Source organism: Pseudoliparis swirei, chromosome 7 (assembly GCF_029220125.1).
Source record: "Pseudoliparis swirei isolate HS2019 ecotype Mariana Trench chromosome 7, NWPU_hadal_v1, whole genome shotgun sequence".
NCBI lineage: Eukaryota > Metazoa > Chordata > Actinopteri > Perciformes > Liparidae > Pseudoliparis > Pseudoliparis swirei.
The window spans coordinates 24,098,598-24,125,675 of NC_079394.1; the positions used below are offsets into that span (position 1 = coordinate 24,098,598).

The 27,078-nt window shown below is 44.1% G+C and overlaps 4 protein-coding genes and 2 pseudogenes across 5 annotated transcripts; 3 read left to right on the forward strand and 3 right to left on the reverse strand.

The window, feature by feature from the left end:
• The first annotated feature begins 399 nt into the window (after positions 1-399).
• Positions 400-3,747, forward strand: LOC130196902 (transcription factor BTF3-like). Its single transcript, XM_056419308.1, has 6 exons — positions 400-478; positions 1,312-1,380; positions 1,488-1,601; positions 1,748-1,949; positions 3,083-3,148; positions 3,405-3,747. The coding sequence occupies exons 2-6, from the start codon at positions 1,312-1,314 to the stop codon at positions 3,449-3,451; spliced, it is 498 nt and encodes a 165-aa protein (XP_056275283.1). The 5' UTR covers positions 400-478; the 3' UTR covers positions 3,452-3,747.
• A 2,509-nt stretch (positions 3,748-6,256) lies between these two features.
• On the forward strand, positions 6,257-11,157 carry il12b2 (interleukin 12B 2). Of its 2 annotated transcripts, XM_056419211.1 has the most exons (8): positions 6,257-7,070; positions 7,253-7,334; positions 7,446-7,688; positions 7,884-7,989; positions 8,132-8,319; positions 8,618-8,766; positions 8,850-8,960; positions 10,861-11,157. In XM_056419211.1, the coding sequence occupies exons 1-8, from the start codon at positions 7,068-7,070 to the stop codon at positions 11,137-11,139; spliced, it is 1,161 nt and encodes a 386-aa protein (XP_056275186.1). In that variant the 5' UTR covers positions 6,257-7,067; the 3' UTR covers positions 11,140-11,157. The 2 variants fall into 2 exon arrangements, with proteins under 2 accessions (XP_056275186.1, XP_056275187.1); XM_056419212.1 differs by lacking the exon at positions 10,861-11,157 and having other exon boundaries at positions 8,850-10,018.
• Positions 11,158-11,877: 720 nt separating this feature from the next.
• LOC130196577 (protease-associated domain-containing protein 1-like) lies at positions 11,878-15,024 on the forward strand. Its single transcript, XM_056418842.1, has 5 exons — positions 11,878-12,080; positions 12,278-12,378; positions 12,507-12,616; positions 13,264-13,431; positions 13,533-15,024. The coding sequence occupies exons 1-5, from the start codon at positions 12,005-12,007 to the stop codon at positions 13,651-13,653; spliced, it is 576 nt and encodes a 191-aa protein (XP_056274817.1). The 5' UTR covers positions 11,878-12,004; the 3' UTR covers positions 13,654-15,024.
• Positions 15,025-16,454: 1,430 nt separating this feature from the next.
• Positions 16,455-17,352, reverse strand: LOC130196321 (G-protein coupled receptor 183-like; annotated as a pseudogene).
• Positions 17,353-19,377: 2,025 nt separating this feature from the next.
• Positions 19,378-21,588, reverse strand: LOC130196322 (melatonin receptor type 1A-like). The gene is given in 5 exon segments (XM_056418348.1): positions 19,378-19,432; positions 20,049-20,138; positions 20,140-20,223; positions 20,880-21,129; positions 21,132-21,588. Coding segments are annotated over 5 exon segments (936 nt in total).
• Positions 21,589-22,123: 535 nt separating this feature from the next.
• LOC130196323 (uncharacterized) lies at positions 22,124-26,288 on the reverse strand (annotated as a pseudogene).
• Between the last annotated feature and the right edge of the window lie 790 nt (positions 26,289-27,078).

A 27,078-nucleotide genomic window follows, 5' to 3' on the forward strand; every position in this document is an offset into this window, starting at 1 on the left:
GACTACTTCCGTTATGAATGCCGTATCTTTATTGTTCACTAAAAAAATGAACACTCGTTTCTTCATTACATTTATTTAAATTTAGATTTCCACTGTCGCTATTATTAATAGTATTTAAATATATTTATTGATAGGCTTATGTTAACTTAATTTAGATTTTCAGTAATTTTAGTGATTAAAATGGAAAGGCTTTGCCGTAAAAAAATTACAATTAAAATCTTCTTTAGAAAAAATTCTAGATGAATCTGCCTTTAGTCAATTGTAGAAATCATATAATCGTTGGACTAAATTTATTTTCTGCGATTTAAAAAACATAAAGTAGGACTTTATGATTTCGAAAACAGACACACGTGCCTATATTTTGAAAATCGGCGAGCTCATCCGGCAAGTCGTCCATCTCGCGGCATCACTTCCTGTCCTCGCTCTTTTCCGCTGAGCTTCTCTCGCCTGTGTGACCCGCGTGTTTACTCACTCCCAGGTCAGTTCACGTCTCTGTGGCCTTATAAAGACAACCCAGCCTGGCATAGTGGACTTCGTAGAGACATAATAAGTCCCCGAGACGCACCAGGCGCCGTGGAAAAAACGGTCACTTATACGCGAAGATAGCATCGCCTTTGAAAGGGTGGGCGGAACTAGCTGCCTAGCTTGGCAAGCTAACAAGTTCACTTAGCATCATTTATGAGAGCCCGGGTTAAGAACAAAGAAAAGAGCCCCTCTATTCTCGGTGGCCGAATAGGTCGAGCACGAGAGCCTTCTCCGTCGGTCACGCTGGGGAGAAACGAGCTCGTTACGTTCGCCTTTGCAGAAGGATTCCCGACGTTCACGTAGCTACGAGCCGACCGGATTCACGCGGAGCTCGAGTCGGGACTGAAAATCGAAGCGTGCGGCTATTTTAGGGGCTTCTGGCAGCTGTACATTTGTGTTCGTTTGCAAATTGTCCTGGGGGGTGGGGGTGGTCGGGGAGTTTTATGTTTGACACTTGATTGTAATCGCAAATCCCCGTGTAGCTAATGCACTGTTAAATTCACACATTAGGTGCCTGCAGTGTAATCTCATGCACCGTTTTGCACATTCTCTGTTACTGATTGTCATTTTTAAAGATCAAACTATTCATTCGTTTGCACGTAGATGAGCAAATGCGTTTAGTAGAAAGCGGAATCAAGAGTGATATTTCTCAAATGTGTGGCTTAACTGTGTGTGCTCATGTTCAGCTCTGACTTGTAAACATTTGATGTTTTTCCCCTAAATGATTTCAATTTGTGTGCAAATATCACATTTCGATTTGTGTTTGTGCTCTGTTCCTCGTGTCAGATGAAGGAGTCGATAATGAACCAGGAGAAGCTCGCAAAACTGCAGGCGCAGGTCCGCATCGGTGGCAAAGTGAGTTGGAAGGATTGACGGCAAACGTCTGTTCAGAAAATCTTTGTCTCACCGCCCCGGATTTGTGTCGACATCATCGGTTCATGTATCATTGTTGTGCTCCGCAGGGGTCGGCCCGCAGGAAGAAGAAGGTGGTGCACAGGACGGCAACAGCGGACGACAAGAAGTTGCAGTTCTCCCTCAAGAAACTGGGAGTCAACAACATCTCTGGCATCGAGGAGGTGCAGCGAGTTCTTTCCGTAATGCCCAGCAATCAGTGGGCAAATGGGACTTTTCCCCCTTTGACATTTATGCTCTTGGAGAAGAGTTGAAGGTGTCAAATCTGACCTCAAACTCTCCACTTTACTTTCTCCCCTTTTCGCCGTAGGTGAACATGTTCACGGACCAGGGGACGGTGATCCACTTTAACAACCCAAAGGTACAGGCCTCCTTGGCGGCCAACACCTTCACGATCACGGGGCACGCTGATAACAAGCAACTCACAGAGATGCTCCCGGGAATCCTCAACCAGCTGGGAGCCGACAGTCTCACCAGCCTCAGGAGATTAGCGGAGGCCCTGCCCAGACCAGGTACATGTGCGGGGCCGGCGCCGATTTGCGCGAACAAAAATTAGTTGGCTTGCGCCGCAAGAAGTGGCAATGCCCGGTGAAAATGAGAGCATACGCCCAGGAGAAGAAGATGCAGCTAGAAACCCCCATGATCATTAAAGCCTGGAAGTATTGTAGACTGAGACCCAACAATGTGGGATAGCCGCGTACAATGAATGTCTATCAGGTCAGGAAATTTGCTTTGCATCCCGGAGCACTTTGTCCAGGCGGCACCGGCTGTCCCAACCACAGCACAACATATCACGATTATCAATATGCCGAACATGTCTCGGTAGGGTTTCTTTATTGCCCAGGTACAGAAATATACACGGATTGATTTCTAGCCTCTTTTTCTTTCCTTTTTCTTTTTTGTTTAAACATTTGTAAAATGGTAAAATTACGGGAAAAATAATTATATTCGTAAAAATGTTTACAAAATTACACATTTTTACAAATCTTCTTAAGTGCGAGAAACAATTAAAAAAACTTGGTGGTAATGTGACGTGCCACCGTACGTTTTCTAACGTTGTTATTCAGACGTTAGATTTTTCCCCCACTTACTTAACTGGCCAATATGTGAGCGGTGCAATGGCTCAAGATGATGTCACAGAGCGTTGTTACCCTACATCTGATTATCTGAACCACATATTACGCCAGTGCTGAAATCGGTACATGTCGTAACCGTTTGAAGATCCGGGAAAGGGTTGCTATTGGTCGACCCGGCCTGGACTGGTTGTATGATGATTTTTTGAGTGATCCATCGACTGAATTTCATGATGATTCTCAAGATACCTGACAACCTTCAACCTGTCGGACGGACTTGAAGCACGTTCCAACTCTCCTGTCGCAACAATCCTTTTGATCTAAATCAGGCATCGGAAAAATAGTTCCTGTTATCTTGTTCAGACAAGTTTTTATTTATTTTGGGTAAAAAATTGTTTAAATCAGGTTACAAAAAATTTAATAAATATATATACATATACACTGTATAATGAGAGATATCAATAGAAAAGTCATTGTTTTACCCACAGAACTCTTCACTGATCTGTTTTACCTGCGTCGGTGGTTCTGCGTACCGTCTGTCCGTTAACAGTTTGTTCTTCTTCCCCTCGCAGCCGGAGAGAACAAAGCCCCCATGGTCGCTGTTGACGAGGAGGATGAGGAGGAGGATGAGGTTCCAGGTGAGCGCTTTTTCACACATCCCCTTTATAACAAAGGGCTCCATCAATTGTATTATCGTTGTAATGAAGCATTGGAAGAGCCACATTACTAACAGGCCCACCTCGGTGCTTTCTGGCCTTTCTGGGTTCATTCAGAGGGTTGATATTTCTTTGGGTCATATTCATCTTCAGTCATTATGATTAATCTGCCTGCCTTAACTTGTGCTCATTGAGATGTACTCTAACCCTTTTTCTGTCCTCCTGTTTCTGTTCTCAGATCTCGTTGAAAACTTTGACGAGGCCTCAAAGGACGAGGCAAATTAAGAAACGGCAGCAAACACTCTGACACCACAAACACATTTTGTAATTGTTCATCTCTCTGCAAAAAAGTAGCTTTTTTGTTGTAACCTTGACATTTGGGCTATAATTTACTTTTTCTTTTTTTACGGCAACTGTTCACTTTGTTTGATTTGCCTCGTTCTGGAGTACAAATGAAATAATTTAATTCAGTGGAATGTGCAAACCGATTTTCACCAGCTGCCTCCCCTGCATTGTGACACACATCCATCACGTATCGGTGGAATGATTCATGGAATAAACATTACTCTAACAACAAAAGGCATTTTGTTAGTTTTTATCATTTTCAAACTCATGGTCCTAGTTTATTATGTCCTGGAAATTCAATCCGTCTTCACAATGAACCGCCCAAATGCCTCGAGTACAATGTTTGTCTTAAAAAAAATTCTGATCTTGTGTGTTCAGATTAATTGAGAGCTAGAAGCAAAAGAAAACAAACTTGTCATGTGTCTGCCAGAGCCGCATCGTTGTAGGGAAACGGAAACCAGAGATAATGTTTCATCTACGGTGATACATAAACCGTGAATCTATAAAATTGGTCCAAAAAGGTTTAAATCTGTTGGCCACAAAAAGAAGTCATACGATGAGATCATCACGTCTGAAACTCCCACGCCGGGCCATCATCTGGACTGAGGTGACCTCAGCCGGGTTTAGAAAATGCTCTTTGGTTTTGGGTGATTCATGAAAGCAATGCTTGAACTGATCGGGACTTTGTTCGCATTGATTAATCAGATTTCAGATGCAAAAATAAAAACTTTGGTGACTCAAATCTATCTTACAACTTGGAAAATGTAAAAAGTACTTATAGTTGCATGGACACAAATCTGAAAAAAAAAAATTTAATAAACAAACTGAACTAAATCAAATTGTAAGTTCAATTTGTAGCTATAGATTATGAATAATGTGAGAATTTGTCACAGTCCCTTTAGTTAAATACTGAGTGTACTGATGGGGCGGGAGAGAGGTTATGAGAATACAGAAAATTAGCAGCAGTAACATGAATAGTGCCATTTACGCTTTTAAGGAAATGAAACCAGCGGTTTGTTCATATGACCTGGCCGGTTTTGCAGAATTTTTTCAGCCATAATGCAGATGCTGGATTCGAAGAAGCTTGGTTGTAAATTGTGCTTAACCGGCCCGACTGCAAGAGTAAGGAGAAGAATCAGAAACGCACAGCATCACAACGCGGCTCTGTTTACAGAGGAAGTGCTTCACGCCGATCAGATGATAATCTGAAGTCGAGCACGAGCAAAAAAGTGTTTTAGAGCATGAAATTGTTTGTGACATTTGGTCAGACAAAATTGTGTTGTCCCTTGCGTGATTAACCGGCCAGGGAAAGTCCTGTGTGTGTGTGTGTGTGTGCAATTTAACTTTTGGGGCATCAAATGTCTCATAATGATGGAGGAGGGGGGACCTTTTGAAAGGAGATACTGTTGATGCCTTTTTTTTTAAATGCCCATGGTAACGCTGGGTGATTTCTGAGACTTGGATCCAAGATGATGGCCGATGTTTTTTATCAGAGAATAATCTGATTTATTATTTATCTGTTATGTCCTTAAAAGTGGGAGAAAGTTGCAATTAAAAAAAAGAAGCCAGAGCCCAAGTTGACATATTTCATGTTTTTTTATTTTCTTATCATAGACACAAACTGGAAATTAGTAATGGGTGAAAAGAAAAAAAGAGACTTCAGTTTCTGCAGACCAACCTTTAGATGAGATCACCGTTTGTGAATCTACAAACTGATTTCATAACTTCCTGCAAAAAGAGAGATCACAAGATCAGAGAGAAACCTAACAACCATCTCTGTGGAGTTCCTATTGTATTTATGTGTGTTTTGGAGACTGTGTGTGTGTGTGTGTGTGTGTGTGTGTGTGCGCTCCGTTTGTATAATTCCAGGATTTGTAATCGATGCACCTCAAGCATTTCGACCTTCAGGCTGAGGGCATTCCCCCGCCCCTGAACCCCCCACGTCTCCCGTCCCTCACACTTTGTATCTGTCGACATAATTGAACATGCAAAAAAGGGGGTCGAGGAACTGCAGCTGTTATCAGCGTTGATCCAGCCGCTCAGTTTCTCTCTCATCAAAGGTGACATGACGATGATGCATGCAACCAGGCACGTGCACAGATAGAGCCCGAGTGGTGCTCAAGCACCAGCCCCTTTGCCCTGGATGAGTAAAGTGCTCTTTTTGCTGGAGACACATTTTTTTATTCATCCGTATTTAAGAATAAACGTGACTCTTTCTGTCATCAAGTCCCCCCAAATGTGTTTTAATATCCGACGGGGCATTTATTTGAGTTCTTGTGAGAATTTCGCCCCGCTCCGCGGCGCTCACGAGCCCCCCCTCTCCCTCCCCCCGCCGCGCCCCTCCTCCTCCTCCTCCTCCACGCAGTGCTCCTCGCGCCACCGAACGGCTGCACCTCCTTCTCCTCTGACCCGCAGCACCAGACACACAGGTCATGACGTGTTTGTCCCCTGACGTTGTTTTGTGATAAATCAACCACAACATTAGCGCTGCTGAAAACATGACGTCACTGGTCCGACGGTTCCGAAACAAATAAACAAAAATTCCGTGATTTCAAAGCCTCGTCCAGCTGTTTACTGACGTTAGTTATGTTTAGAGAATAGAGAGAGGGAGAGAGAAGAGAGAGAGAGAGAGAGGGAGAGAATTCAAAAGAAAGAGAAGAGAGAGAAAGAGAGAGAGGAGAGAGAGAGAAAGAGAGAGAGAGAATTATTATTCCGTTCTATTCAACAGGGGCTTGTCTAGGATTTTCGTGGCCAGACTGAAAAAAAATCATAAGGCCTCTCTTGTTCAGAGGGCCGGGCCAAATGTGGAGGCGGGCCTTATCCGGCCGCGGGCCTTAGTTTTAAAATAAATAAATAAATATACACTTATTAATCCCCAAGGGGAAATTAGTTCTCTGCATTTAACCCATCCTTAGTTATTAAGGAGCAGTGGGCTGCGGTGAAGCACCTGGGAAGCAACTGGGGGTTCAGTGCCTTGCTCAAGGACACTTCAACTTGCAGCTAATGGGGAGAGCGGGGATCGAACCCACGACCTTGTGGTTGAAGGACGGCCCTCTTACCCCACTGAGCTACAGCCGCCGTTTGAGGACCACTGCTCTTGGCTGTTGATGTCTATCAATATCGCTCATTTTGAAAATGACGCAAGAGGGCAATACGGATCCGTATCAGACCAGCGAGGAGGGCAATACGTGGCTGGCATGACGACCCATTAGCCAATCAGAACGCGTGTACTGTTGCTCTCTAATAATTCATCTTTATTCATAAAGAAAATGTAAGCTAGCTGTCTGATGCTGCCAGAGGAGATGCAGGTCGCGGACATCATCATCAGTGTATTGCTGCTTATGCTTCAACTCTGTCAGAATTTTTTTTTGGCATTGGGTGCCCTTTTTTTTGGTTTGAGCACCTGCCCCCCAAAATGTCTGTGCACGTGCCTGCATGCAACCATATAAAAATGGTGCTCGCTGGTCGGCCGGAGCATCAAACGATCCTCTAGTCGACAACCGCTAAACTTCTCCTCTTCTGATTCGTTGTTCTTTTGTAGAGCGTCACTTCCAAAATGGTAAGAAAGTAACTATTGGAATTAAAAGTACTTATTATCTGCCCAGTTAATGTGGCAATTTATTTAAATACATTGAAATATATCATTTTTCTTTGCTTTATTTGGAGGGGTTATTTATTGAGAATTTGTAATGCTAAGAATGGATCTTTTTAAATACTCTCCTCCTCCCGCCGTTTCCTCAGAAGACCTCGTCACTGTGGTTGTGTGGGCTTCTCTTCATCGGCCTCTCCGGAGCACACGGACTGAACCACTTCCCAGAAAGCTGTACGTCTTATTGACTCGCCGCTTCTTTTTTTTTAAACGGTTTAAACTATTTGAGGTCGTCTCGAGCGTTTCTAAAATCTGTCCATCTTGTCCTGTTCACAAAACGTGCAGACACGGTGGCGAAGAGGAACGACTTGAATCCGGTGACACTGACCTGCCGCTCGGAGGAGGCCCTCGGAGACGTCACGTGGAAGTTTCGCGGCGAGGCGCCGGAGGACGTCCGGCAGGTCGGCCCACACCTGTCCGCGTCGGAGGTGGACACGCCCATGCTGGGAGAATACAGCTGCTGGAGGGGGAATCAAATGTTGTCGTCCACCTACCTGCTGCTGGAGGCTGAGGAGGAAGAAGAGTCGGGTGAGATCCAGCCGGGTTTCATTTTCCCTTCTTTCTGCTGAATAAAGGGAACCTATTGTCACATGATCCAACATGTGTCGTCTGAAAACTCTGCGTGTGGATGAACAGGTCTCCTTCTACGACACACTGCCAACATGAATGTCCGACATTTTCCTGTTCGAAACCCGTTCTCACTCGCATTGATTTTCCCTCTAGATTCTCTCTCCTTCAGTTGTCGGGCGAAGTCTTACGACTGTCACTTCAGCTGCGACTGGACCCACAGTGGACAATCGGCGGTGCGCCTCGGACTGGGTCAAGACTGGTAAAGATTTTTTTTTTTTTAAACCGACAGATTACTAAATTAAAGTTTAGCAGAGAGTTTATACAGATAGACCAACAAGCAAGACAGAATTGTGCCTTTCTGATCCGTTTTACCCCCCCCCCCCCCCTCTCTCTCTCTGTAGCAGTGAAGGCAGGAAGTCGTGTCACTGGGTCGACGGCGAGCAGCTCGTGGGCGGGAGCTTCCACTTCCAGCTGTCCCACTCGCTCCCGCCCCACGCCGAGGAAAGCGCCATGCTGGAGCTCACCGCCGAGGCCATCGTCGACCTCTCCCTCGCCAGGACGACCAGAAGGTTTTACCTCCGGGACATCGGTGAGCTGAAGTGGAAATCAAAAAATTAGAGAAATAGGTGCTGTATTGATATTTTTAATCCAAACGATCAAGGGTTTGGTTTCCGATGATGCAGTGTTCAGAAGAATCCCTCTCTCGTGACATAAAAATAAATGTTTTTCCATTAAAAACATCAGTGTGAAATTGAATAATTCAAAAATAATAACAATACAAAATTACAACATATAGAGCTGAAGTACAAGTCAAGAAGGAAGTTAAACAAATGATTGTTTACGTGATTCCTGAGTCCTGACTGACACTTTTCTTTTCTTCCGTCCAGTTCAACCCGACAGCCCCCAGATTGTGAGGTGTCAGGAAGGGGACGAAGGCCTGAGCGTGACCATTGCACCGCCGTCCAGCTGGTCTACCCCTCACAGCTTCTTCAGCCTCGAGCACCAGATCGAATACGTGTTGAAGGACAATGGCCAGGTGCACACAAAGTCTGGCGATTTTCTGTGTCTCCGTCGCATTCTTGTTCTGTTTTCTTACCGTGTGACCCATCCCAAATTTAGACTGGACGTTCCTCGTCCGTCCTGCTGCCAAAGGGGATCAGCAAGCTCCGTGTTCGCTCCAGAGACTCGCTGGTGCTCTCCACCTGGAGCCCCTGGACCCCCTGGAAAAATGTAACCCACTGATGTTTTTTTCGAAACCCACTGCTGCGTCCTTAAATGTCCACAATGTCTGTTTTTCTCCATTGTGTGTCTGGCTGTCTCCCTTTTGAGACAATCAAACACTGATCGCCGACGCAGAACACAAACCTATCTTTAAGCTTTAGCACAGAAGATCAGTGTAGTTATTTATTTATTATCTTATATAAATATTTTGTATTCATATATTTAATTTATATAATATAAATATATACTATTTATTTATCAGTACATTTAATTGTTATGTTATAAAAATAATTATAAATATATATTTAATTCATATAATATAAATACATACCATTTATATAATGTATTTAAACTATTTTTTTATATTCTTAAAATGTATTTATTTATTCCAAATTATACACACACAAAACACCATTATAAAACATGGTTTAAAAAAATTCTTTCCCGAGTATGGGTTTCAATAGGTTCACCAGAGGTTTAAATCGGGGCACAGAAAACGGGTCTCCTTTACATTGAAACCTAAGGAAATCCCCCAATGACTTCATGTCACACACGTGTCCAGTTGAGTCCAGCGTTCTCACGAAGTGCTTCTCGGCCTCGTGTGTTTACGTACCAGTGTGTCGGTGTTTCTGTGAATTCTGGCGGTTTGGCGCCGTGCAACAGAAAGTAAAGAGCGGCTATTAAGAGAGCGTTGTGCTTCCTTCCTTCTTCATTTATGGGTCGTTGATGTCATGTCTACAACTACAGACTCAAATTAGATTCCCCCATTGGATACACGTTCAATATACATGAATGGGTTGGACAAAATACTAGAAACATAAGCTACTGAGTGTGCTGTACATTCCTAGCATCTCATGAGATGAAGAGACATTAAGATGCTTGTACTTTTAGTTACTCATTACCATTATGTGGGTCCCAGTACTCCTGTAACAAGTATGATTGGGTGTCGGATTTGATCCTGATGACTAGTCCCTGTTTGAATGAATCTATCGGCTAAAAAGCTGTTTTTAGTTGGTAATGAACGAGCAATAAAAGCTTTTCCAGCAAATAAAAGCCACAATAAGATATCTGGTATCTATTTCTTGGAATCCATCCATCCATCCATTCTCATCCACTTATTCCGGGGTCGGGTCGCGGGGGCAGCAGACCCAGCAGGTTGACCCAGACTTCCCTCTCGCCCGCAACACTTTCCAGCTCATTCTGGGGGATCCCGAGGTGTTCCCAGGCCAGCCGGGAGATGTAATCTCTCCAGCGTGTCCTGGGTCTTCCCCGGGGTCTCCTCCTTCATTTCTTGGAATCAAACATTAAAAATATATTTTTTTTAATGAACAAATCTTTCACCTAAGATAGTATAGGAGAGCAACGGGACACACTCAGCAGCTGTCACCTACAGTGTTATTATAATATTTTCCCTATTTACATCAATATCATCATTATGCAGTTATACTGCTATACTGTTACTATTTCCTCCTATAGTTCTATAACATGGGTAGGTTAAGAGGTACATTTTGCCATTTGGTGAAACAAGCCAAAAGACGAAGAAAAAAAACAAACACAATGCAACATTTGTTTTCGATACTCCCAAATCTTCAAAAGTTCAAATATACTGTATGTATTGGCTGACAGGTCATAAATAGGAAACGCCCTCTTTCCCTGAAAGCCTCGCATAGAGACACGTGGAGCGTGAAGCTTATCAGTCACTGGCACTGCGGAGAGATAACATGCTCAGAGTGAAAGTGACCAAACAGGGACTCTGAAAGTCCTGCAACAGGAGTCATTCTTGATTTTCATAGTCGGAACTCGACAGAGACTTCATTTCATTTTACACATTTAAGTTCAGAAGCATTTCTTATTCAGTTTTCTTGTCGTCTTTGCAGACCCTATAATCTGTCATTGAACATCATTGCAGGTGACAACGGGGGGAAATAATCTATGCAAATGCAAAAACACAGCAAAACATTGCTGCCCAGAGCTGCCGTCCGGATACTTGGACAACTGCAAGAAGAGACGGAAGAAAAAGAGGAACAGGGCAGAGCCAGGCATCTTAAAAAGATGCTCCACTACATGCAACTGGGATCCTGCTGGTGGACAAACTCCTTTTTATTTTAGTCGACATATACTCTATTTATCTGAAATAATTACCTTGTATTTGTTAAACAATGATTCAACATTGGGGATGGTGCAATAAATATATGTGTTCATGAAAGTAATGTTGTTTAGGTTTTGTTTGAACTGTCAATGGTCATTCTTTGTGTTATCGTTTTTATGAACATGCTGTAAAACCAAAATGTAGGGGGAGCTTTTGCTAAATAGAGGAAGGATTTTAATTTTTTATTAAGTTTAAAGCCCTCCATGATCAGGTCCCCTCCTACCTCACCGACCTGCTCCACCACCACCCTCCATCCCGTCGGCTCCGCTCCTCTGATGCCAACCTCCTGTCCATCACACATGGGACGGAGCAGCGGACATGGGGGTGACAGCACCTTCTTACTTCTGCCCCCTCCCTCTGGAACTCTCTCCCCAAACTCACCCGAGACCGCACCGACCTATCCATGTTCAAATCACAACCCACCTGTTCAGATCTGCTTTTAATGTGTGATTGTGTGCTCTACGTTCTAGAAATTGTAGTTATTTTTATGGTATGGATTTTAGGATATTTTAATGATGTGATGTAAAGTGTCTTTGATTCCCTTGAAAAGCACTTTATAAATGTAATGCATTATAATTATAATAAGTCAGTTTTCCCAAAAATATCCAGGTATAAATGCCTTTTGAATAGAATGATTATAGCATTGCTGTCTCCTAAAATAAACATGTGAGCGTTGAACACACGCGCACACGCACGATGTCCCTCTTTGCCCCCGCGGCTCTGGAGCAGGGTGATCCGACTTTGCGAGATACGCATGCGCGGAGGAGAGAACCCCGGAAGTGGCGCTCACCCGCAGCCGTGTTGTTGACAGAAACGGCCGCTTAGCGCACAGTCGCACATATGGACAAACGGCGCGTTGTCTTTTTCTACATAACATCGAGGAGCTCGTCTTAATGTCTGAAACATGGCGAAGCTGGTTCGCACGACGGCTTTAGTGTTATACCTATGGAGTGTCTTCGTGCACTTCGGCCGCATGTCAGGTGAGTCGCTACACGGAGGGGACACTTTCTCGTAAACGGGCTCACTTAGCTTCACGGGGCCGTTGTCACAGGAGCTCCCGGTGACTCTCCATCTCATTTCATCTCGCGCCGAGGACGCAGTCATGCTCAATGCCTGTACGCGAGCTAAGCTAACGGCGGTGGCGCAAATGTTTCTTTTTTCGCCCGCTCTGTCGCAGGTCTCGGGGTCAATGAGCTGCTTTACTTCCGGGTCATCAGTCCGGAGGAGATCGGCTACATCTTCAGCGCGGCACCTGCTAAAGACTTCGGAGGAGATTTTGTCAGTGCTCTGATCTCTTTCTGAATTCCCATTTCGTTAGCCACGGGATTTACAAATGCTAAAACGCATGTGCGCGCGCTCACACCACCTCATCGCGCTCCTCTCTCTTCTCCTTTTGGGCCCACCAGACGTCATCGTACGCTGAGATTTTCCTCGTGCCGGCAGACCCAGCAGACGGCTGCTCGGAGCTGGAGGACAGAGACGTCATCCAGGGACAAGTGGTGCTGGTGGAAAGAGGGTGCGTATGCGTCCACGTGCAGCTCCACCTGCACCTGCTTGGATGGAGATGATGTGTCTCTTTGAGTTATCAGTCTTAAAATAAAGAGTCACGGTTTTATTCTCCATTCGTGCAGAGACCAACAGTCCAGACCGATTGGAAATCTAGTGCAGGGCTCTGAGTCAACAGTTTAGGAATAACTCTATAATAAGAAAGAATATATATAAAAGAAAACACCATACATAAGGTATAGTAATGTGTACAGTTTTAAATTACAGATGGTAATATGTCTTTTTTTGTTTTGTTTGTTTTTTGTTGATTTTGCACAATTCAAACAATCAAACACAATTAAAATCACAACAGAGATAAATGAATATCACAGTGCAGGCGGAGACCAAAAGCCAACTCGGCTTATTTGAAGCCTCCACCTATATAATATTTAACATTTTACAAAATTACAAACATAAAATAAAACACACCTCAAACATAGCTTTGCTTAATTATGTATGTCAGAGTCACCTGTAGAGAAATGAAGTTGCAGACCAGGGCTCCTGAGTGAAGCTAGGCCACCTGGAGGCGACAGGGGAGACGTTACACTCTGGAATGTTCAAATCAAACAACTTATTTATCTCTTCCTCTGTGTGTGTGTGTGTGTGTGTGTCCTGCAGAGGTTGCTCCTTCGTACAAAAGGCCCGACACGTGGAGGAAGCTGGAGGCAAAGCCGTTCTGATCGCCGACGATGCCTCGGACAACGACAGTCAGTACCTCGACATGATCGCCGACGGGAGCGCCGCCAAACCGAGCATCCCGGCCCTCTTCCTGTTGGGCCGCGACGGGTAAGACGGCTCATTTGGGCTCGTTTTTGTTTTGTGAGTTAACGCGATACTTTTTGAATTGCATTCACAATCTCTCACCCCCCGCCTTTTCCACATATCAGGATGATGATCAGACGATCGCTTCAGAGACGAGCGCTGCCGTGGGCGGTCATTTCCATTCCCGTCAACGTGTCCTCGTTGGCCTCGTTCCCACTCAAGCAGCCCCCCTGGACTCTGTGGTAGAAATGACGCGCGCACACGACCAAGATTACGGTCGTCGGCGCGTATCCTGTCAAACCTCCGCAGCCTTGCGGGGGAAATTCTTCATTGTTGGTTAAACAAAAAGTTAGCACACGTCCACATAGTTGTGTGATGTTAGAGAATCAGCCGAGAGGCACGGAGAGACTTTCAACGCTGTCCCAATGGACTTCTCCACCAGAGCTGTCGAACCGGGTGAAGACCGGCGACTTCAGCGAGAAACACGCATGCCTCGCCTCAGTGCTCAGTGACGCTACGGGACGACGACAACAACAACAGTAAAACAAGCCGCGTATATTAAACTATAGTACAGCTTACCAGGAATGTCATCTCACTGTAAAATGATAATAAAGTACTGCTCATTTGCATGAAGTGAAACAGGGCCTTTGTTTCTCATATGGTTGATACTTCTTAAATGTTTTGTTTTCCTGCATAAAATAATCTATTGCCGATACACACAACTTTTAAAGGTGCACATTCAGGGGAAAAAATGGATGGAAAGTCAAGATAACGAGAAATGATTTATTTCGGGAAATGAACCACCACTAATTATGACTGGAAAATGATAGCAAGATATTCTAGCCCATGTGGTCTTTGTGAAGCTCCCATTGGTAACACAGTGGAGGGGACTGTGTCCGACTTGGACTCATTTTGCAAGATGTATTTGATGTGACTAAAAAAATTCCTTTCAACACTTGAAATGATAAGGGAGCACAACATGTAAACCGTGCTTTGGTGTTTCTTTTTTTACCTCTAAGATTTCATTTAACCTTTTATGTTTAGAGAATGTACAAAAGCACATGTGTATTGAAGATCAAAAAGATTGTAACTGATGTCCAGAAACACTTTTGCAAATATCTAAGGCAGAATCAAAGGAGAGAATAGCTGGATTGTTCTTGCGGCAGCCATGAAGAAAAAAATAGTTGCATCTTGGTTTTTTGATATGGCATGAATGATGTTTTTTATCTGCTTATATATTATTCTAGATGTATATTAATAAGGTGCAAAGAGGTCAGGACAATTCTTTTGACATTTAATCGGGAAAGTGGAGCACAAAATATTTCAAACAAGGCATTTATGGAGGAGTCATGAAGTATTAGATTTCTGTTTTAGTTGAATTCTTAGACTTTTCTTTATTTTTTCATATATTTCCAACAGAATCTGAAGCCGGTGACCTTTTAAAATGTATTTAAAAGATCTCCACATCCCCATAAGCGACTTTACTCTGCTAAACCCTCTGCAGCATGTTGCGTTTTCTTCCCCACGTGTACAATTACTGTATATTCCGGTTACATTTTCTGTTTGAAAAAAAGGAACATGAATATCATATAATGGAATAAAGGTTTTGAATCACAATTTCTAACATCATTTATAGTAACAATGTTTTGCTGCATGCCTGTGTCGTCTGTCACAAAAGGAACCGCTGCTGCATTCTCCGTGCTCAGTTTATTCAAAACTCAGTAATAAATAACAATTAGAGACGGGTGCATATTGTTATTATTTCCATTCCTTCTGCCTATAATATTCACACAAAAAGAATTAAAATTCTCCTTTTATTTCTACCCTTTTTGCAACAAAAAGCAGCTTTATGCACAAGTACATTTTAACATCACATGAATGAAAAGTTAAGGGAAACAGCACACCATGAAAACCCTCAAACCAAAACAGAATGCACTTTATATATTAAAAATACACAATAAAAGCCTTAAACTACACAACTTGGCAAGATTCAGCACCACAGCAGCGCGGACAGCGACATCGGATAGTGAGAAAGGAAGCAACGGGAACAAAATACATAATTCAGTTTATTCATTTTTAGCTCAGTAAACCGAGTTCTTCTCTTTTCATGTGTATCTGGATGGACAGATATCACTTGGAAAGAAACGTGTACATCCCCTTATGCATCATCAGAGCAAATTACATTTGAATACATTTTTTATTTAATAAATTAAATTAAAAATGAACAATAATTATATGTTTCACTAAGGAAAACCACGCCAGCAGTGATACATGTTTACAGTTTTTTTATATTGAAAATGAATGATGAAAAGATGATTATGTCTGAACGAGAAGGGAGGGTTGGAGGGTTGGAGTGGGTGGAGATGGCTGTGACGTCTGGTGGTTAGAGGAACGGTGGGGGTTGGGGGTCGGGTCGGGGGGGGTCTTCTGAAGTCTGAAGGGTGCAGAGAGCCCGTTGTTGTTCCTGCCGTAGTCCTGTAGTAGAAAGGGAAAAGGGGTTGGAGGGGAGGAGGGATGGGAGGGAGACGACGAAGAGGTGAATAGGTGTGGTGACGTGTAAGTAGTCGCGGCTGATCCTGATTCAGGGGAATGAGTCTCCTCCCTCCCGATTCTGTAATTCTCAACCCTATGTATATAATTTCCACTTCATTTGACATCTTTATTTTAATTATTTATGTGTAGTCCTTAAGCCTTCTCAGACCACGCTTAGTTTAACATATGGACAGATGGGCCATATACTCCCATATAATAATAAGATCCAGAAGGAAGCAGTGTTTGATCAAATACTCGCAAAGTCTTCAATTCAAATGATTTAAGGAGGATGAAGGAAAGAGAGAGAGAGAGAGAGAGAGAGAGAGAAGGGGGGGGGGGGGGGAGCAGAAATAAACAGTGTATTACAGCTGTGGAGACCTCGGGTCTTGTTTATTTTACCGTCGGGTTGGTGTCTCCCTTTGCCTGACAGGAGCCGACTCTTAAGGAAAAAAAGATTTAGATTAAGTTTTAAAAAACATTTTATGGCAATAATTTAAAAAGATAAAGAGCACATATTACCTCCTCCTCGGGCACACTCTGCCCCACACGGTCTTCACCAGGGCTCCCCTCAGAGCCGGACTCCCCCAGATGTACACGCACGGCGTGCACACCGCGTTGAAGCGAGCCATGATGGCGAACAGGTTGGTGGCCTGGGTTCCTGAACGTGAGCCCTCTCCCCGTCACGAATCTGATGATGATATTTAAGAAAGAGGGGCCCCACAACACCAAGAAGCTTATGACAACGAAAATAATAATTCTCAGCGACTCCTTCTTGCTCTCCCTCTCGGCGCTGGGAGGCTCTCTGGCGAGCTGGAATCTGGCGACCACGTACAGCTTGACGGTCATCACCACTTTGGTGAGCACGATGACTTGTAAGCTGACAATGCCGAACACGTACAACTGCAGGGCTTTGGAGCGTGGCAGGAACATTCCAATGATCGTCTGACTATAGACAAAAGGCCAACAAAAGACGTTCACAGAGATAACCACCCGCCGGGTTATATAGTGCGTGTAGATGAAGGGATGACAGACGGCGAAGTACCGGTCGAACTGCGCGAACAGAAACGTCATCACGTTCACCCCGAGAAGCGAGGGCAGCATGTTGTACGTCCCGTTTCTGGCCGGGTACCTCTCCTGGACGTCGATCAGGCCGAGATAGTACACGGAGAAGCCGATCAGAGTGTCGCAGACGCTGGTGTTCAGCATGAAGAGGAACCGGTTCTGGTGGCGGATGGCTCTGGTGGCCAAGATGGTGACGACTACGGGTCCGGCCACCAGGACGGCGGTGGTGGCGAACACGATCTGGAAGATGAAGACGAGATAATCCACGGGACTGTCAAAGTTAACGGAGAGAGGAACTCCTCCTCCTCCTCCTCCTCCTCCTGTCACAGAGTCCGTGGTGTTGGGGAGCATCGTCGAAATGCGCCAAACGCCGCTTTACGCGCGTGACTTTATTCAGGAGGACCTGCATCGCCGTGGAAGTCATCAGCATGTCTCTCGGGTCTCCTGAGATGCTGCGACCCTAATGTCCTTTTTTCTCTCCTTCTTTTGCTTCCTTGCAGCCAGTTTAAGGCGGATGCTGCGCGCGACCACGGTGTCAGAAGCCAACAACATGCGCACGCACGTGAATATTATGGCTAATGTATAAAATACGGCGCGAGGCCAAAATGCCGTCATCACATTAAACGGTATCGGTTATGAACAGTTCTTCAACATCTTTTTGTCACATATAGTGAACATATTTTGTTTGGTTTGTGTTGCCTAAACCAAACTGTATCATAATAATAACAACAATAACAACAATACTAATATAGTGGAGATGATGATGATGATTATGATGATGGTCATAATAATAATAATATCAACCACAGTAAAAAATAATTCCAATAAAGGAATAAGTAATAAAAATATAATAAGTCAAAGCAAATAACATATGGAATAACATATTTGTAACCTTGGCATCACATGTGTTTGTGTGATCTAATATCTTAAAATATAGCGGAGGACTTTAAACTATAATTCAAACAAGAGCTGTTTGATTTAAATGAACTTTTTTAGATTTCAGACCCAGCTGTCCGCGAGGTGCACGTATCAGTCGATCTCCCGCAGCACGGGGCACGTGACGCCGTCATCTCATTCAATTCATTTGGTACTGTAATGTGGTGATTCACGTGTTTTCCTCTGTGTGTGTATCTTAACCCTTGTGTTGCCTTCGGGTCAATTTGACCCGATTCAATGTTTAACCCTCCTGTTACCTTTATATTTACTAACATATTTTACCCTTGAGGTCAATATGACCCCAGCTATTAAAATCTCCAGAAAATTATTATAATTAATATTGTTTTCCAAGTTTAAGTGTGAGGTACTTTATGTTTGTTTGTTGACTCCCGAAAGAACACCGACATTAAACATTGAATCGGGTCAAATTGACCCGAAGGCGACAGGAGGGTTAATAATAATTCTAATTATTTGTATTATGCTGAACATGACCGTAACAACATGGAGGCGGCCTCTACTTTCCTCACGAAGAGCTCAAATTTGATTAAAAAGTAGTTTTTCTTTTCTTTAGATTTTTCGCAAAATACGCAACACTTGCGAGCTGCAGCCACAACACACTATACACAACCTTATGCTGGCCTCGACCAAGATGTGAAACCCCCAAAAAGAAAGAAAATAGTCCTCTCTGTCCAAGCTCACAGGCGGAAGAACACTGTGATGGTGACCTGAGCACCGGACATGCGCGACAACAAGTCGTCCTGCTCTTTGTTACGCCCGTTGGTTTTTTGGCACATGTGTCTGTAGTTTGTATATCCTCACTGTGTCGCTATACCTGTTTATTTAAACTATACGGAATCCAAATGGATGGACATTTTATATGCAATAAAAATACATACATCTTAAATATAGGGCTAAATATGTATTTTAATCTATCGACTTCTTAAGACTCATTTATTTAGTAATATGCAACGTAGCACACAAATTAGTTCATTATAGGTTCAGAGAACTATACACATGGAGTATTTTCAAGAAGAGGCCTTCAGATTAAATCTCGACCAGTCTGATCAGCTTGTTTCTCCTGCAGATAATTAAGTTGAACCTTTAAATTGCCCCCCTTCCACCTCACATGCTCACGTTTGGCTTTTTATGAAACGAACTCGTTTTCTTTTGTCTGTTCTTCGGCCAACTTCAGCACCAGGAGCTGTCCACAACGACATCCGATTGACACGGCGCGAGATCACTGCGCGAGGCCAAAAGGCCGTCATCACATTAAACGGTATCGATTATGAACAGTTCTTCTACATCTTTTCGTCACTGGAGCTTCACAGCTCTTTCCTTTGGCCGCGTGCCCGTCACCGGCATGGCCCTAACAGCAGCCTTATGAAAAACAAACACGCACGACGACACTGAGTCTGATGGAAATAGGCCCGGAGCTGCGATTCAGCACCCCGGCCTCGTGTACAGCGACACCGCCGACGGCAGCGCATCAGTGAAGCTGTCCGGAGAGTTTACCATGAAAACACGACGGACACATCCGTGAGTATGAATTAAAACATACAACAGTGTTTTCTTGGCGGCCATATAGCCCATCAGATCATTATAACAAATGATGCTAATGTTGTTCAAATTGAAACTGAATTCTTATTTCAAATTAATCTTATGTCTGAAGTTTCTTTTTGTGTGTGTTCTTCTTCTTTTTCTTTATATTTGAATACAAACTACAGAACAGCCCATATACTATATTATATACTGGATCAAAAGTGAATTCATATGAGCGCGACTTTGATGGAGACATCGCAGAAAAATAGTGTTTGCATTAAAACAACTCTTTGAATGTATAGGTGGAGTTTATAGCTGCAATCTGAATTATTTAAACCAGAGATAGAGAGAGAGAAAAAACAACAACAACAACAACAACAAGTTGATTAAATAACGTGCTGACTGAAGGCCTCGGTGCTCCTTATTTGCCTGACATGCTGGTTTCTCCTTTCCTTTGTCCGGAACCGGTTCTAAGGAAACGATATGTACAATTAGCCACAAGCTGGAATACAATAATCTGTACAGATAGAAATTAAAAATTAAAAAGTTGAACATGCTGGACTTTGCATTACCTCCTCCTGCATCTCGGGCACACTCTGCCCCACACGGTCTTCACCTGGGCTCCCCTCAGAGCCGGACTCCCCCAGATCACGCACGGCGTGCATCGCGTTGAAGCGAGAAATGATGGCGAACAGGTTGGTGGCCTGGTTCCTGAACGTGAGCCCTCTCCCCGTCACGAATTTGATGACAAGTGCAGGCTGCAGAGCATCATCCGCTCGGCCGAGAGGGTTATCGGCTGCAATCTGCCTTCCCTCCAGGTCCTGTGCACTTCCAGGTCACTGAAGCGGGCCAGAAAGATTGTCGCTGACCCCTCCCACCCTGGACACTCCCTGTTCGAGTCCCTCCCCTCGGGGAGGAGGCTGCAGTCTATCATGACAAAGACCACCCGCCACACCAAAGTTTTTCCGTCGGCAGTCGGGCTCATCAATGGAGCCAGGACTGACTGACTGTCACCCCCAGGACTACCACCTCTTCTTGCACCTCCCTCTCCTCCTTCTTCCCGCTCCTTCCTCTTCCTCTTCCTCCCACTCCTCCTCCCTCCTCCTTCTTCTTCCCTCCTCCACACACGTCACTTTAACATGCACTTTAACTTGAGGCCTCCTCCACACACATGCCACTTTATTTGCATGCACTTTAACTTAAACACACGCCACGCGTAACATACACTTTTAACTAAAACACACCACTTGAAGCACACACCCAAACACTTTCACATTATTTGTTGTCTTTCTGTCGTGTTGATTGTTGTTTGTTTGTCATGTCCAAATGTTGCACCTTCCACCAAAAAAAATTCCTCGTTTGTGTAAACATTCCTGGCAATAAAACTGTTTCTGATTCTGATTCTGATATGTAAGAAAGAGGGGCCCCACAACACCAAGAAGCTTATGACAACGAAAATAATAATTCTCAGCGACTCCTTCTTGCTCTCCCTCTCGGCGCTGGGAGGCTCTCTGGCGAGCTGGAATCTGGCGACCACGTACAGCTTGACGGTCATCACCACTTTGGTGAGCACGATGACTTGTAAGCTGACAATGCCGAACACGTATACCTGCAGGGCTTTGGAGCGTGGCAGGAAATTTACAATGATCGCCTGACTGTAAGAAGCCAACAAAAGACGTTCACAGAGATAACCACCCGCTGAGTTATATAGTGCATGTAGATGAAGGGATGACAGACGGCGAAGTACCGGTCGAACTGCGCGAACAGAAACGTCATCACGTTCACCCCGAGGAGAGAAGGCAACAGGGTGTGGATCCAGTTCCTGGACGAGTACCCCTCCTGGACGTCGATCAGGCCGAGATAGTACACGGAGAAGCCGATCAGAGTGTCGCAGACGCTGGTGTTCAGCATGAAGAGGAACCGGTTCTGGTGGCGGAGGGCTCTGGTGGCCAAGATGGCGACGACTACGGGTCCGGCCACCAGGACCGCGGTGGTGGCGAACACGATCTGGAAGATGAAGATGAGATAATCCACGGGACTGTCAAAGTTAACCGAGAGAGGAACTCCTCCTCCTCCTCCTCCTGTCACAGAGTCCGTGGTGTTGGGGAGCATCGTCCAAATGCGCCAAACGCCGCTTTACGCGCGTGACTTTATTCAGGAGGACCTGCATCGCCGTGGAAGTCATCAGCATGTCTCTCGGGTCTCCTGAGATGCTGCGACCCTAATGTCCCCCCCCCCCTTCTTTTGCTTCCTTGCAGCCAGTTTAAGGCGGATGCTGCGCGCGACCGCGGTGTCAGAAGCCAACAACATGCGCACGCACGTGAATATTATGGCCAATGTATAAAATAAGGCGTGAGGCCAAAATGCCGTCATCACATTAAACGGTATCGGTTATGAACATGCAGGCTGCATGTGATCAAACTAACACACGGACTATTTTCAAGAAGAGGCCTTCAGATTAAACCTTGACCCGTCTGATTAGGTTGTATAGGACCGTGCGTTATTAATGTGTATAGATACTTATCATTATTTTGCATCATTGTTATCATCTAGTGCAATATGTCCCATGCACACACATAATTTATACAACACATTTACCCGACAATAATGCAATAAACAAACAAAGTATATTAAAAAAAATCTTTATTGAATCTGCATCAACTTTTTGCGACCTGCATCTCGTTGTTAATGTTTCCGAGCACACAGACTGATTCACGCGACACCACGTGTCCTTCTATAGACACATTTCATGTTTTAAATTCGTACACACGAATTTGAATGAATTATAGAGTGGGCAACAACAACAAAAAGTCCACTAGCAGCACAGCATTGATTGAAGTAGACACCATGGAAAAAAGGCCCGTATTGCTGCCGTTCAGTTCATTCGTTTCACAACAATCATCTTTACCTTTAACAGGTCATTGAATGCGTCATGTGTTTCAAACAGCAACTGAAACTCAACAACAAGAAAAAAATACAGACTGATGCAGCGGAGCTTTAGGGAAGCGGAAGTTAAGCACTCGAGCTTTAATCACATGCTGAGCACGTCGTCCCGTCTCCGTGTCATCAGTCCATAACGTCTGAGACGTTACAATATTATTTCAAAACGGTCATATTTACATTTACTCCACAAAGGTATAGCCACGTGATCCATACCTGCCTGAGGGGAAGAAGAGGGCCCGATGGCTTTAAACATGGCCATGTTGCTCAAATGTCTCTTTTCCGCTGTAGCAATTGTTGGTTTAAAAAAAAATTCCCTTGTTATATATTATGGTATTTCCTTTATTTGATACATTTTACCGTAAACGCGTTCGTGTATTATTAAACAGTAATGTGTGGGGTGTTAATATGTAAATATAGTACACATCTCATCTGCGGGCCTGTACTGCCAAATTATTCATTATTTATTTCAACAGCGTTTCACCTGCATGGGAAACTGCATGAACAAATGACATTTAAAGAAAAAATAAGACACTGAATTCAAAGGAAATAACTGACATAACAATGAAGACGAGCTTTCCCGAACATCCAAAACACACACAATACACAACTTCATCCAACGTTTAATTTTAAGCGTTTATGTAACTGCCATGAATGTTATTTATGTCATTTGTAGTAAGTTTGGTTGAATATATTATTTGTACAACTCGTTTATTGAATGTTGGTTTGTTTTTGTTTTGTATTTGGTGGGAACTATTTGCGTATCCTGTGTTGCGCTGGGACGCATTTGGTTGCAACAATCTCAGGAGAACTTGTGGTTGAAGCAAGAAGTGCAAGTAAGAGAAGGATATTTAAAGTGGACCCATTCCCTCGTGGTTATGTGCAGCCAGTGAGGTACGTTTATGTTTATGTTTTCGTCGCATATATTTGTCAACTGTATTTTACGTAATGTCAACGTCAACCTTGTTAAATGTATTTTGTACAGTTCGACGGTGGATTGAAGGTGGATGGTGACGGCGGTAATGTGAAGTGCGCCCGCATCCAATAAACATCTGTCAGTAACGAAAGGACAACGGTGGCGTCTAATTCCTGGAGGGAGTGATAGTTTATGACACTTGAAAAGTGTTTTTCCTGCATGTGGGATAAATAAAACAATGTTAGTAATCAGTGCTCTTAACCCCAAACTGTCATGGATTAATTACCTCAAGATACGCGGCACACCCAACCCCCCAAAACACGCCGACACTGCACGCACATTTGCCGGACATACAACCGGATGTCATTCTCATGTCAGACGCATTTTAATGACGGCGGTGGCTGCTTCATTGTTATTTTTTCGTCGTCAGTCCCCCAAGGTGAAAGACAATGTGAAAGAAAAGATAGACATGGTGTAAGGGGTTAGACAGACACATTTACGGTTATTGTCTTACATTGGACAACACATTTTAATTTGTTTATTAAAAAGCGGTGCGTAACGCGCGTAATAGACAGACCCGACTCTCGCCTCACCCTCCTGTGGCACGGGCACATTCTCCGCCACACCGTCCTCCACACGGCCTCCCGCAGCGCCGGGCTGCCCCAGATGTACACCGCCGGGGTCACGAGCGCGTTCATGCGCGCCATGGTGGCGAACAGATTGGTGGCCTGGTTTCTAAACCTCAGCCCTTTCCGCGTCAGCTGCCTCACGATGATGTTGACGAAGGACTGACCCCACAGGGCCAGGAAGCAGATGACCACGAACACGATGATGCGCAGCGACTCCCTCTTGTTGTCGCGCAACGCGCTGGGCGCCTCCCGCGCCAGCTGGCTCCTGGCGATGACGTACAGCTTGATCGTCATCAACACCTTGACCAGGACGATGATCTGCAGGGTCATCACGCCGAACGCGTTGATCTGCGCCGCCTTCGAGATGGGCACCATATTCTGCACGGTGAGGATGGAGTACGTGTAGATCCAGCAGAACGCGCAGGTCCCGATGACCACGCCGCGCGTCACGCAGCGGTCGTAGAAGAACGGGTGGCACACGGCGAAGTAGCGGTCGAACTGCACGTTGACGCCGAGGAACGACGGCAGGATGTAGTACGTGCCGTTTCTGGACGGGTAGCCCTCCTGGACTTCGAAGAGGCCGAGGTAGTACACTCAAAAAAACGATTCAAGCCTAGAGGTGACACATTTAAATATTGTTTGATACATTTAAATAAATCAATTACAAAACGAAGATATTTATATTGAATGGGTGTAACACAAAATGTATGAATACTTTCATTTATTAGATTTATTTAGGTTACACTCACAAAAACGATTCAAGCCCTTCTTCGAGGTGACACATTTAAATATTGTTTGATACATTTAAATAAATCAATTACAAAAATAGATATTTATATTTAATGGGTGTAACACAAAATGTATGAATACTTTCATTTATTAGATTTATTTAGGTTAGATGCTGTGCATATCAACTCAAAATAAATGTGTTTCATTGAGGACTGCCCTTTGCGCATGCGCCAGCTGAAAATCAGTTGTTTACATGAGGTGAAGACACTTTCAGGGTTGTACGGTGGTGCAGTGGCTAGCACTGTCGCCTCACAGCCAGAGGTCCGTTGGTTCAATTCCCAGTCCGGGCGTTCCTTCTGTGTGGAGTTTGCATATTTTGTTAGTTAGTTAGTTTATATTTTGAGTTGGACAAACACAATTTAATTAAATGTAATGAATATAGTTATTTTATTTTAGATGTATTTGATACAAATGAGTTGGACTAACTTAATTACATTTTATTGCACTGATGTGCTAAATTTGAGTTGGAGTTGCATATAATTATTGGATGGAAAACCTGCCAACAATTTAATTGAGTTCATTCAATGAGTCATTTCTTTGAGTGTAGACCGAGAAGCCGGTCAGCGTGTCGCTGACGCTCGTGTTGAGCATGAAGATGAATCGGTTCTGGCCTCGCAGGAGATGCCGAGAACCACGGAGCCGGCGACCAGCACGGCGCTGGTGGCGAACAGGATGTGGAAGGCGAAGATGAGGTAGTCCTCCGCGGTGTCGAAGTCCACCGACAGAAGGATGGAGGCGTTGAGCGGCATCCTGGCGCTCCGCCAGCAGACGGAGGCGGCCTGTGGCTTTTATAGATGAGTGGTGCTCGGGATGTAGGTCTTTATCCCAGACGCGTGTCAAGACCTATACGGGAAGGATAAATGAGGCCTAATCACATCAATACCCGCGGGTGTTTGGTAATGGTAACCCCCCCCCACACACACACACACACGCCCAAAACAATCCGATCACCTCGGTCACTTGTTTGTGCGTCATGTGGTCTCCACGACACTGAGTCAGTGCTGTCATGAAACGTAAGTTTCATCTGGAGTATTTTTGTTATCCCTTTTGTTCGATGCCTCCACTTTTCCCGCGCAATACAAACGTAATAAATAACAAATAAAAATGTTATTAACTAATGAGCTATGTTGGTCGACACATTTCATCCAAAGTAAAGGTGTAGTTTCATTCATAAAAACAAAACAAACTTGCTTTATATCAGCATTAATACAAACATAAATTGTCTTTTAATGCAAGTGTTGCATAAAACAATACGTTGTGTTGTGTATTTTAGTCAGTCAATCATTGCAATACAAAACAGAAAGATTACAATACAATACGTTGTGTACAATCATCTGCTCTTTTTGTGTTGCTTTACGAGCCATTCGAGCTGAGAACGTTTCACCTCCAGTACCTGACCAGAGTCGATGCGCCTTACAGCCGCTAGAGGGAGCTCTGACAGGCTGTTTTCACTGTAAGGCCCTAAAGGCCCCTCACGGTGGAGGTGAAGAAGTCCAATGCTTCCGGTTGAAGTTTCCACCATCAGCTGTTGAGCTCCACGTGATGGAGATGATTTCATCTTGAACACAAAACAAAAATGGTTGGTTTTGTTGTGGTTTTGCTGCCAAAACCTAATCCTGGAATAAAAATGTATAGATTGCATTTCGTGACTATACAAACGGCAGCTAAACTGTATTCAATATATAGCGCATATAGAGCAATGGTTCTTAACATTATTGGAGGTACTGAACCCTGTAACCTTCATAAGTGCATGAGCCGAATCTTTCGTAATTCAAAACCTAGCCATATATTATATTAGTGCACCAAATGAACCATGCATCAGTTTTACACAAAATCACTGTGTTCAAAGAACAAAACCAACAAAACATGAATTTCACACAAAACATAACTCAATGAATATTTACTGAAAATGAATGTGACTTATGCTGTTGCCTTTCAGATACAAGTTCAGAAATGCGCGGCTTCAGCTTGGCAAGTGCCACTCTCATATCATTTCCGCAACAAGCCGAGAACAGGCAGAGTAGCTTCTTCATGGAATCTGGCTCCCTTCACCTTGAATTCATGAGTGTTGTGTTCTTGTACATCTCCATGCAGCTTTAGAAAGTTTCCCTTTCGTGTTGTGGTGCTAAACTAGAATTGCTCAACTCGTGTAAGTTTACTCGCTCGAATATTTGTGTTTAATTCGCTTCATTCGCGCCTTAGTGTGGCTTATCTCTGTGGAAACAGTTATAATTTTCATCCGCCATGGAAGAATTAACCACTATTTCTGCTTTATAATTGTTGTGGAAATCCCACAAACGTCTGAACATCTAACCACCGCCAAACCCC

Coding starts and splice junctions, on each gene's coding strand:
- LOC130196902 (XM_056419308.1), top strand. CDS start 1,312: ATGAAGGAGTCGATAATGAACCAGGAGAAGCTCGCAAAACTGCAGGCG. Junction 1,381..1,487: donor AGGTCCGCATCGGTGGCAAA/GTGAGTTGGAAG, acceptor TGTGCTCCGCAG/GGGTCGGCCCGCAGGAAGAA. Junction 1,602..1,747: donor ACATCTCTGGCATCGAGGAG/GTGCAGCGAGTT, acceptor TTTTCGCCGTAG/GTGAACATGTTCACGGACCA.
- il12b2 (XM_056419211.1), top strand. Junction 7,689..7,883: donor TGAGGAGGAAGAAGAGTCGG/GTGAGATCCAGC, acceptor TTTTCCCTCTAG/ATTCTCTCTCCTTCAGTTGT. Junction 7,990..8,131: donor CTCGGACTGGGTCAAGACTG/GTAAAGATTTTT, acceptor CTCTCTCTGTAG/CAGTGAAGGCAGGAAGTCGT.
- LOC130196577 (XM_056418842.1), top strand. CDS start 12,005: ATGGCGAAGCTGGTTCGCACGACGGCTTTAGTGTTATACCTATGGAGT. Junction 12,379..12,506: donor AAGACTTCGGAGGAGATTTT/GTCAGTGCTCTG, acceptor TGGGCCCACCAG/ACGTCATCGTACGCTGAGAT. Junction 13,432..13,532: donor TTCCTGTTGGGCCGCGACGG/GTAAGACGGCTC, acceptor TCCACATATCAG/GATGATGATCAGACGATCGC.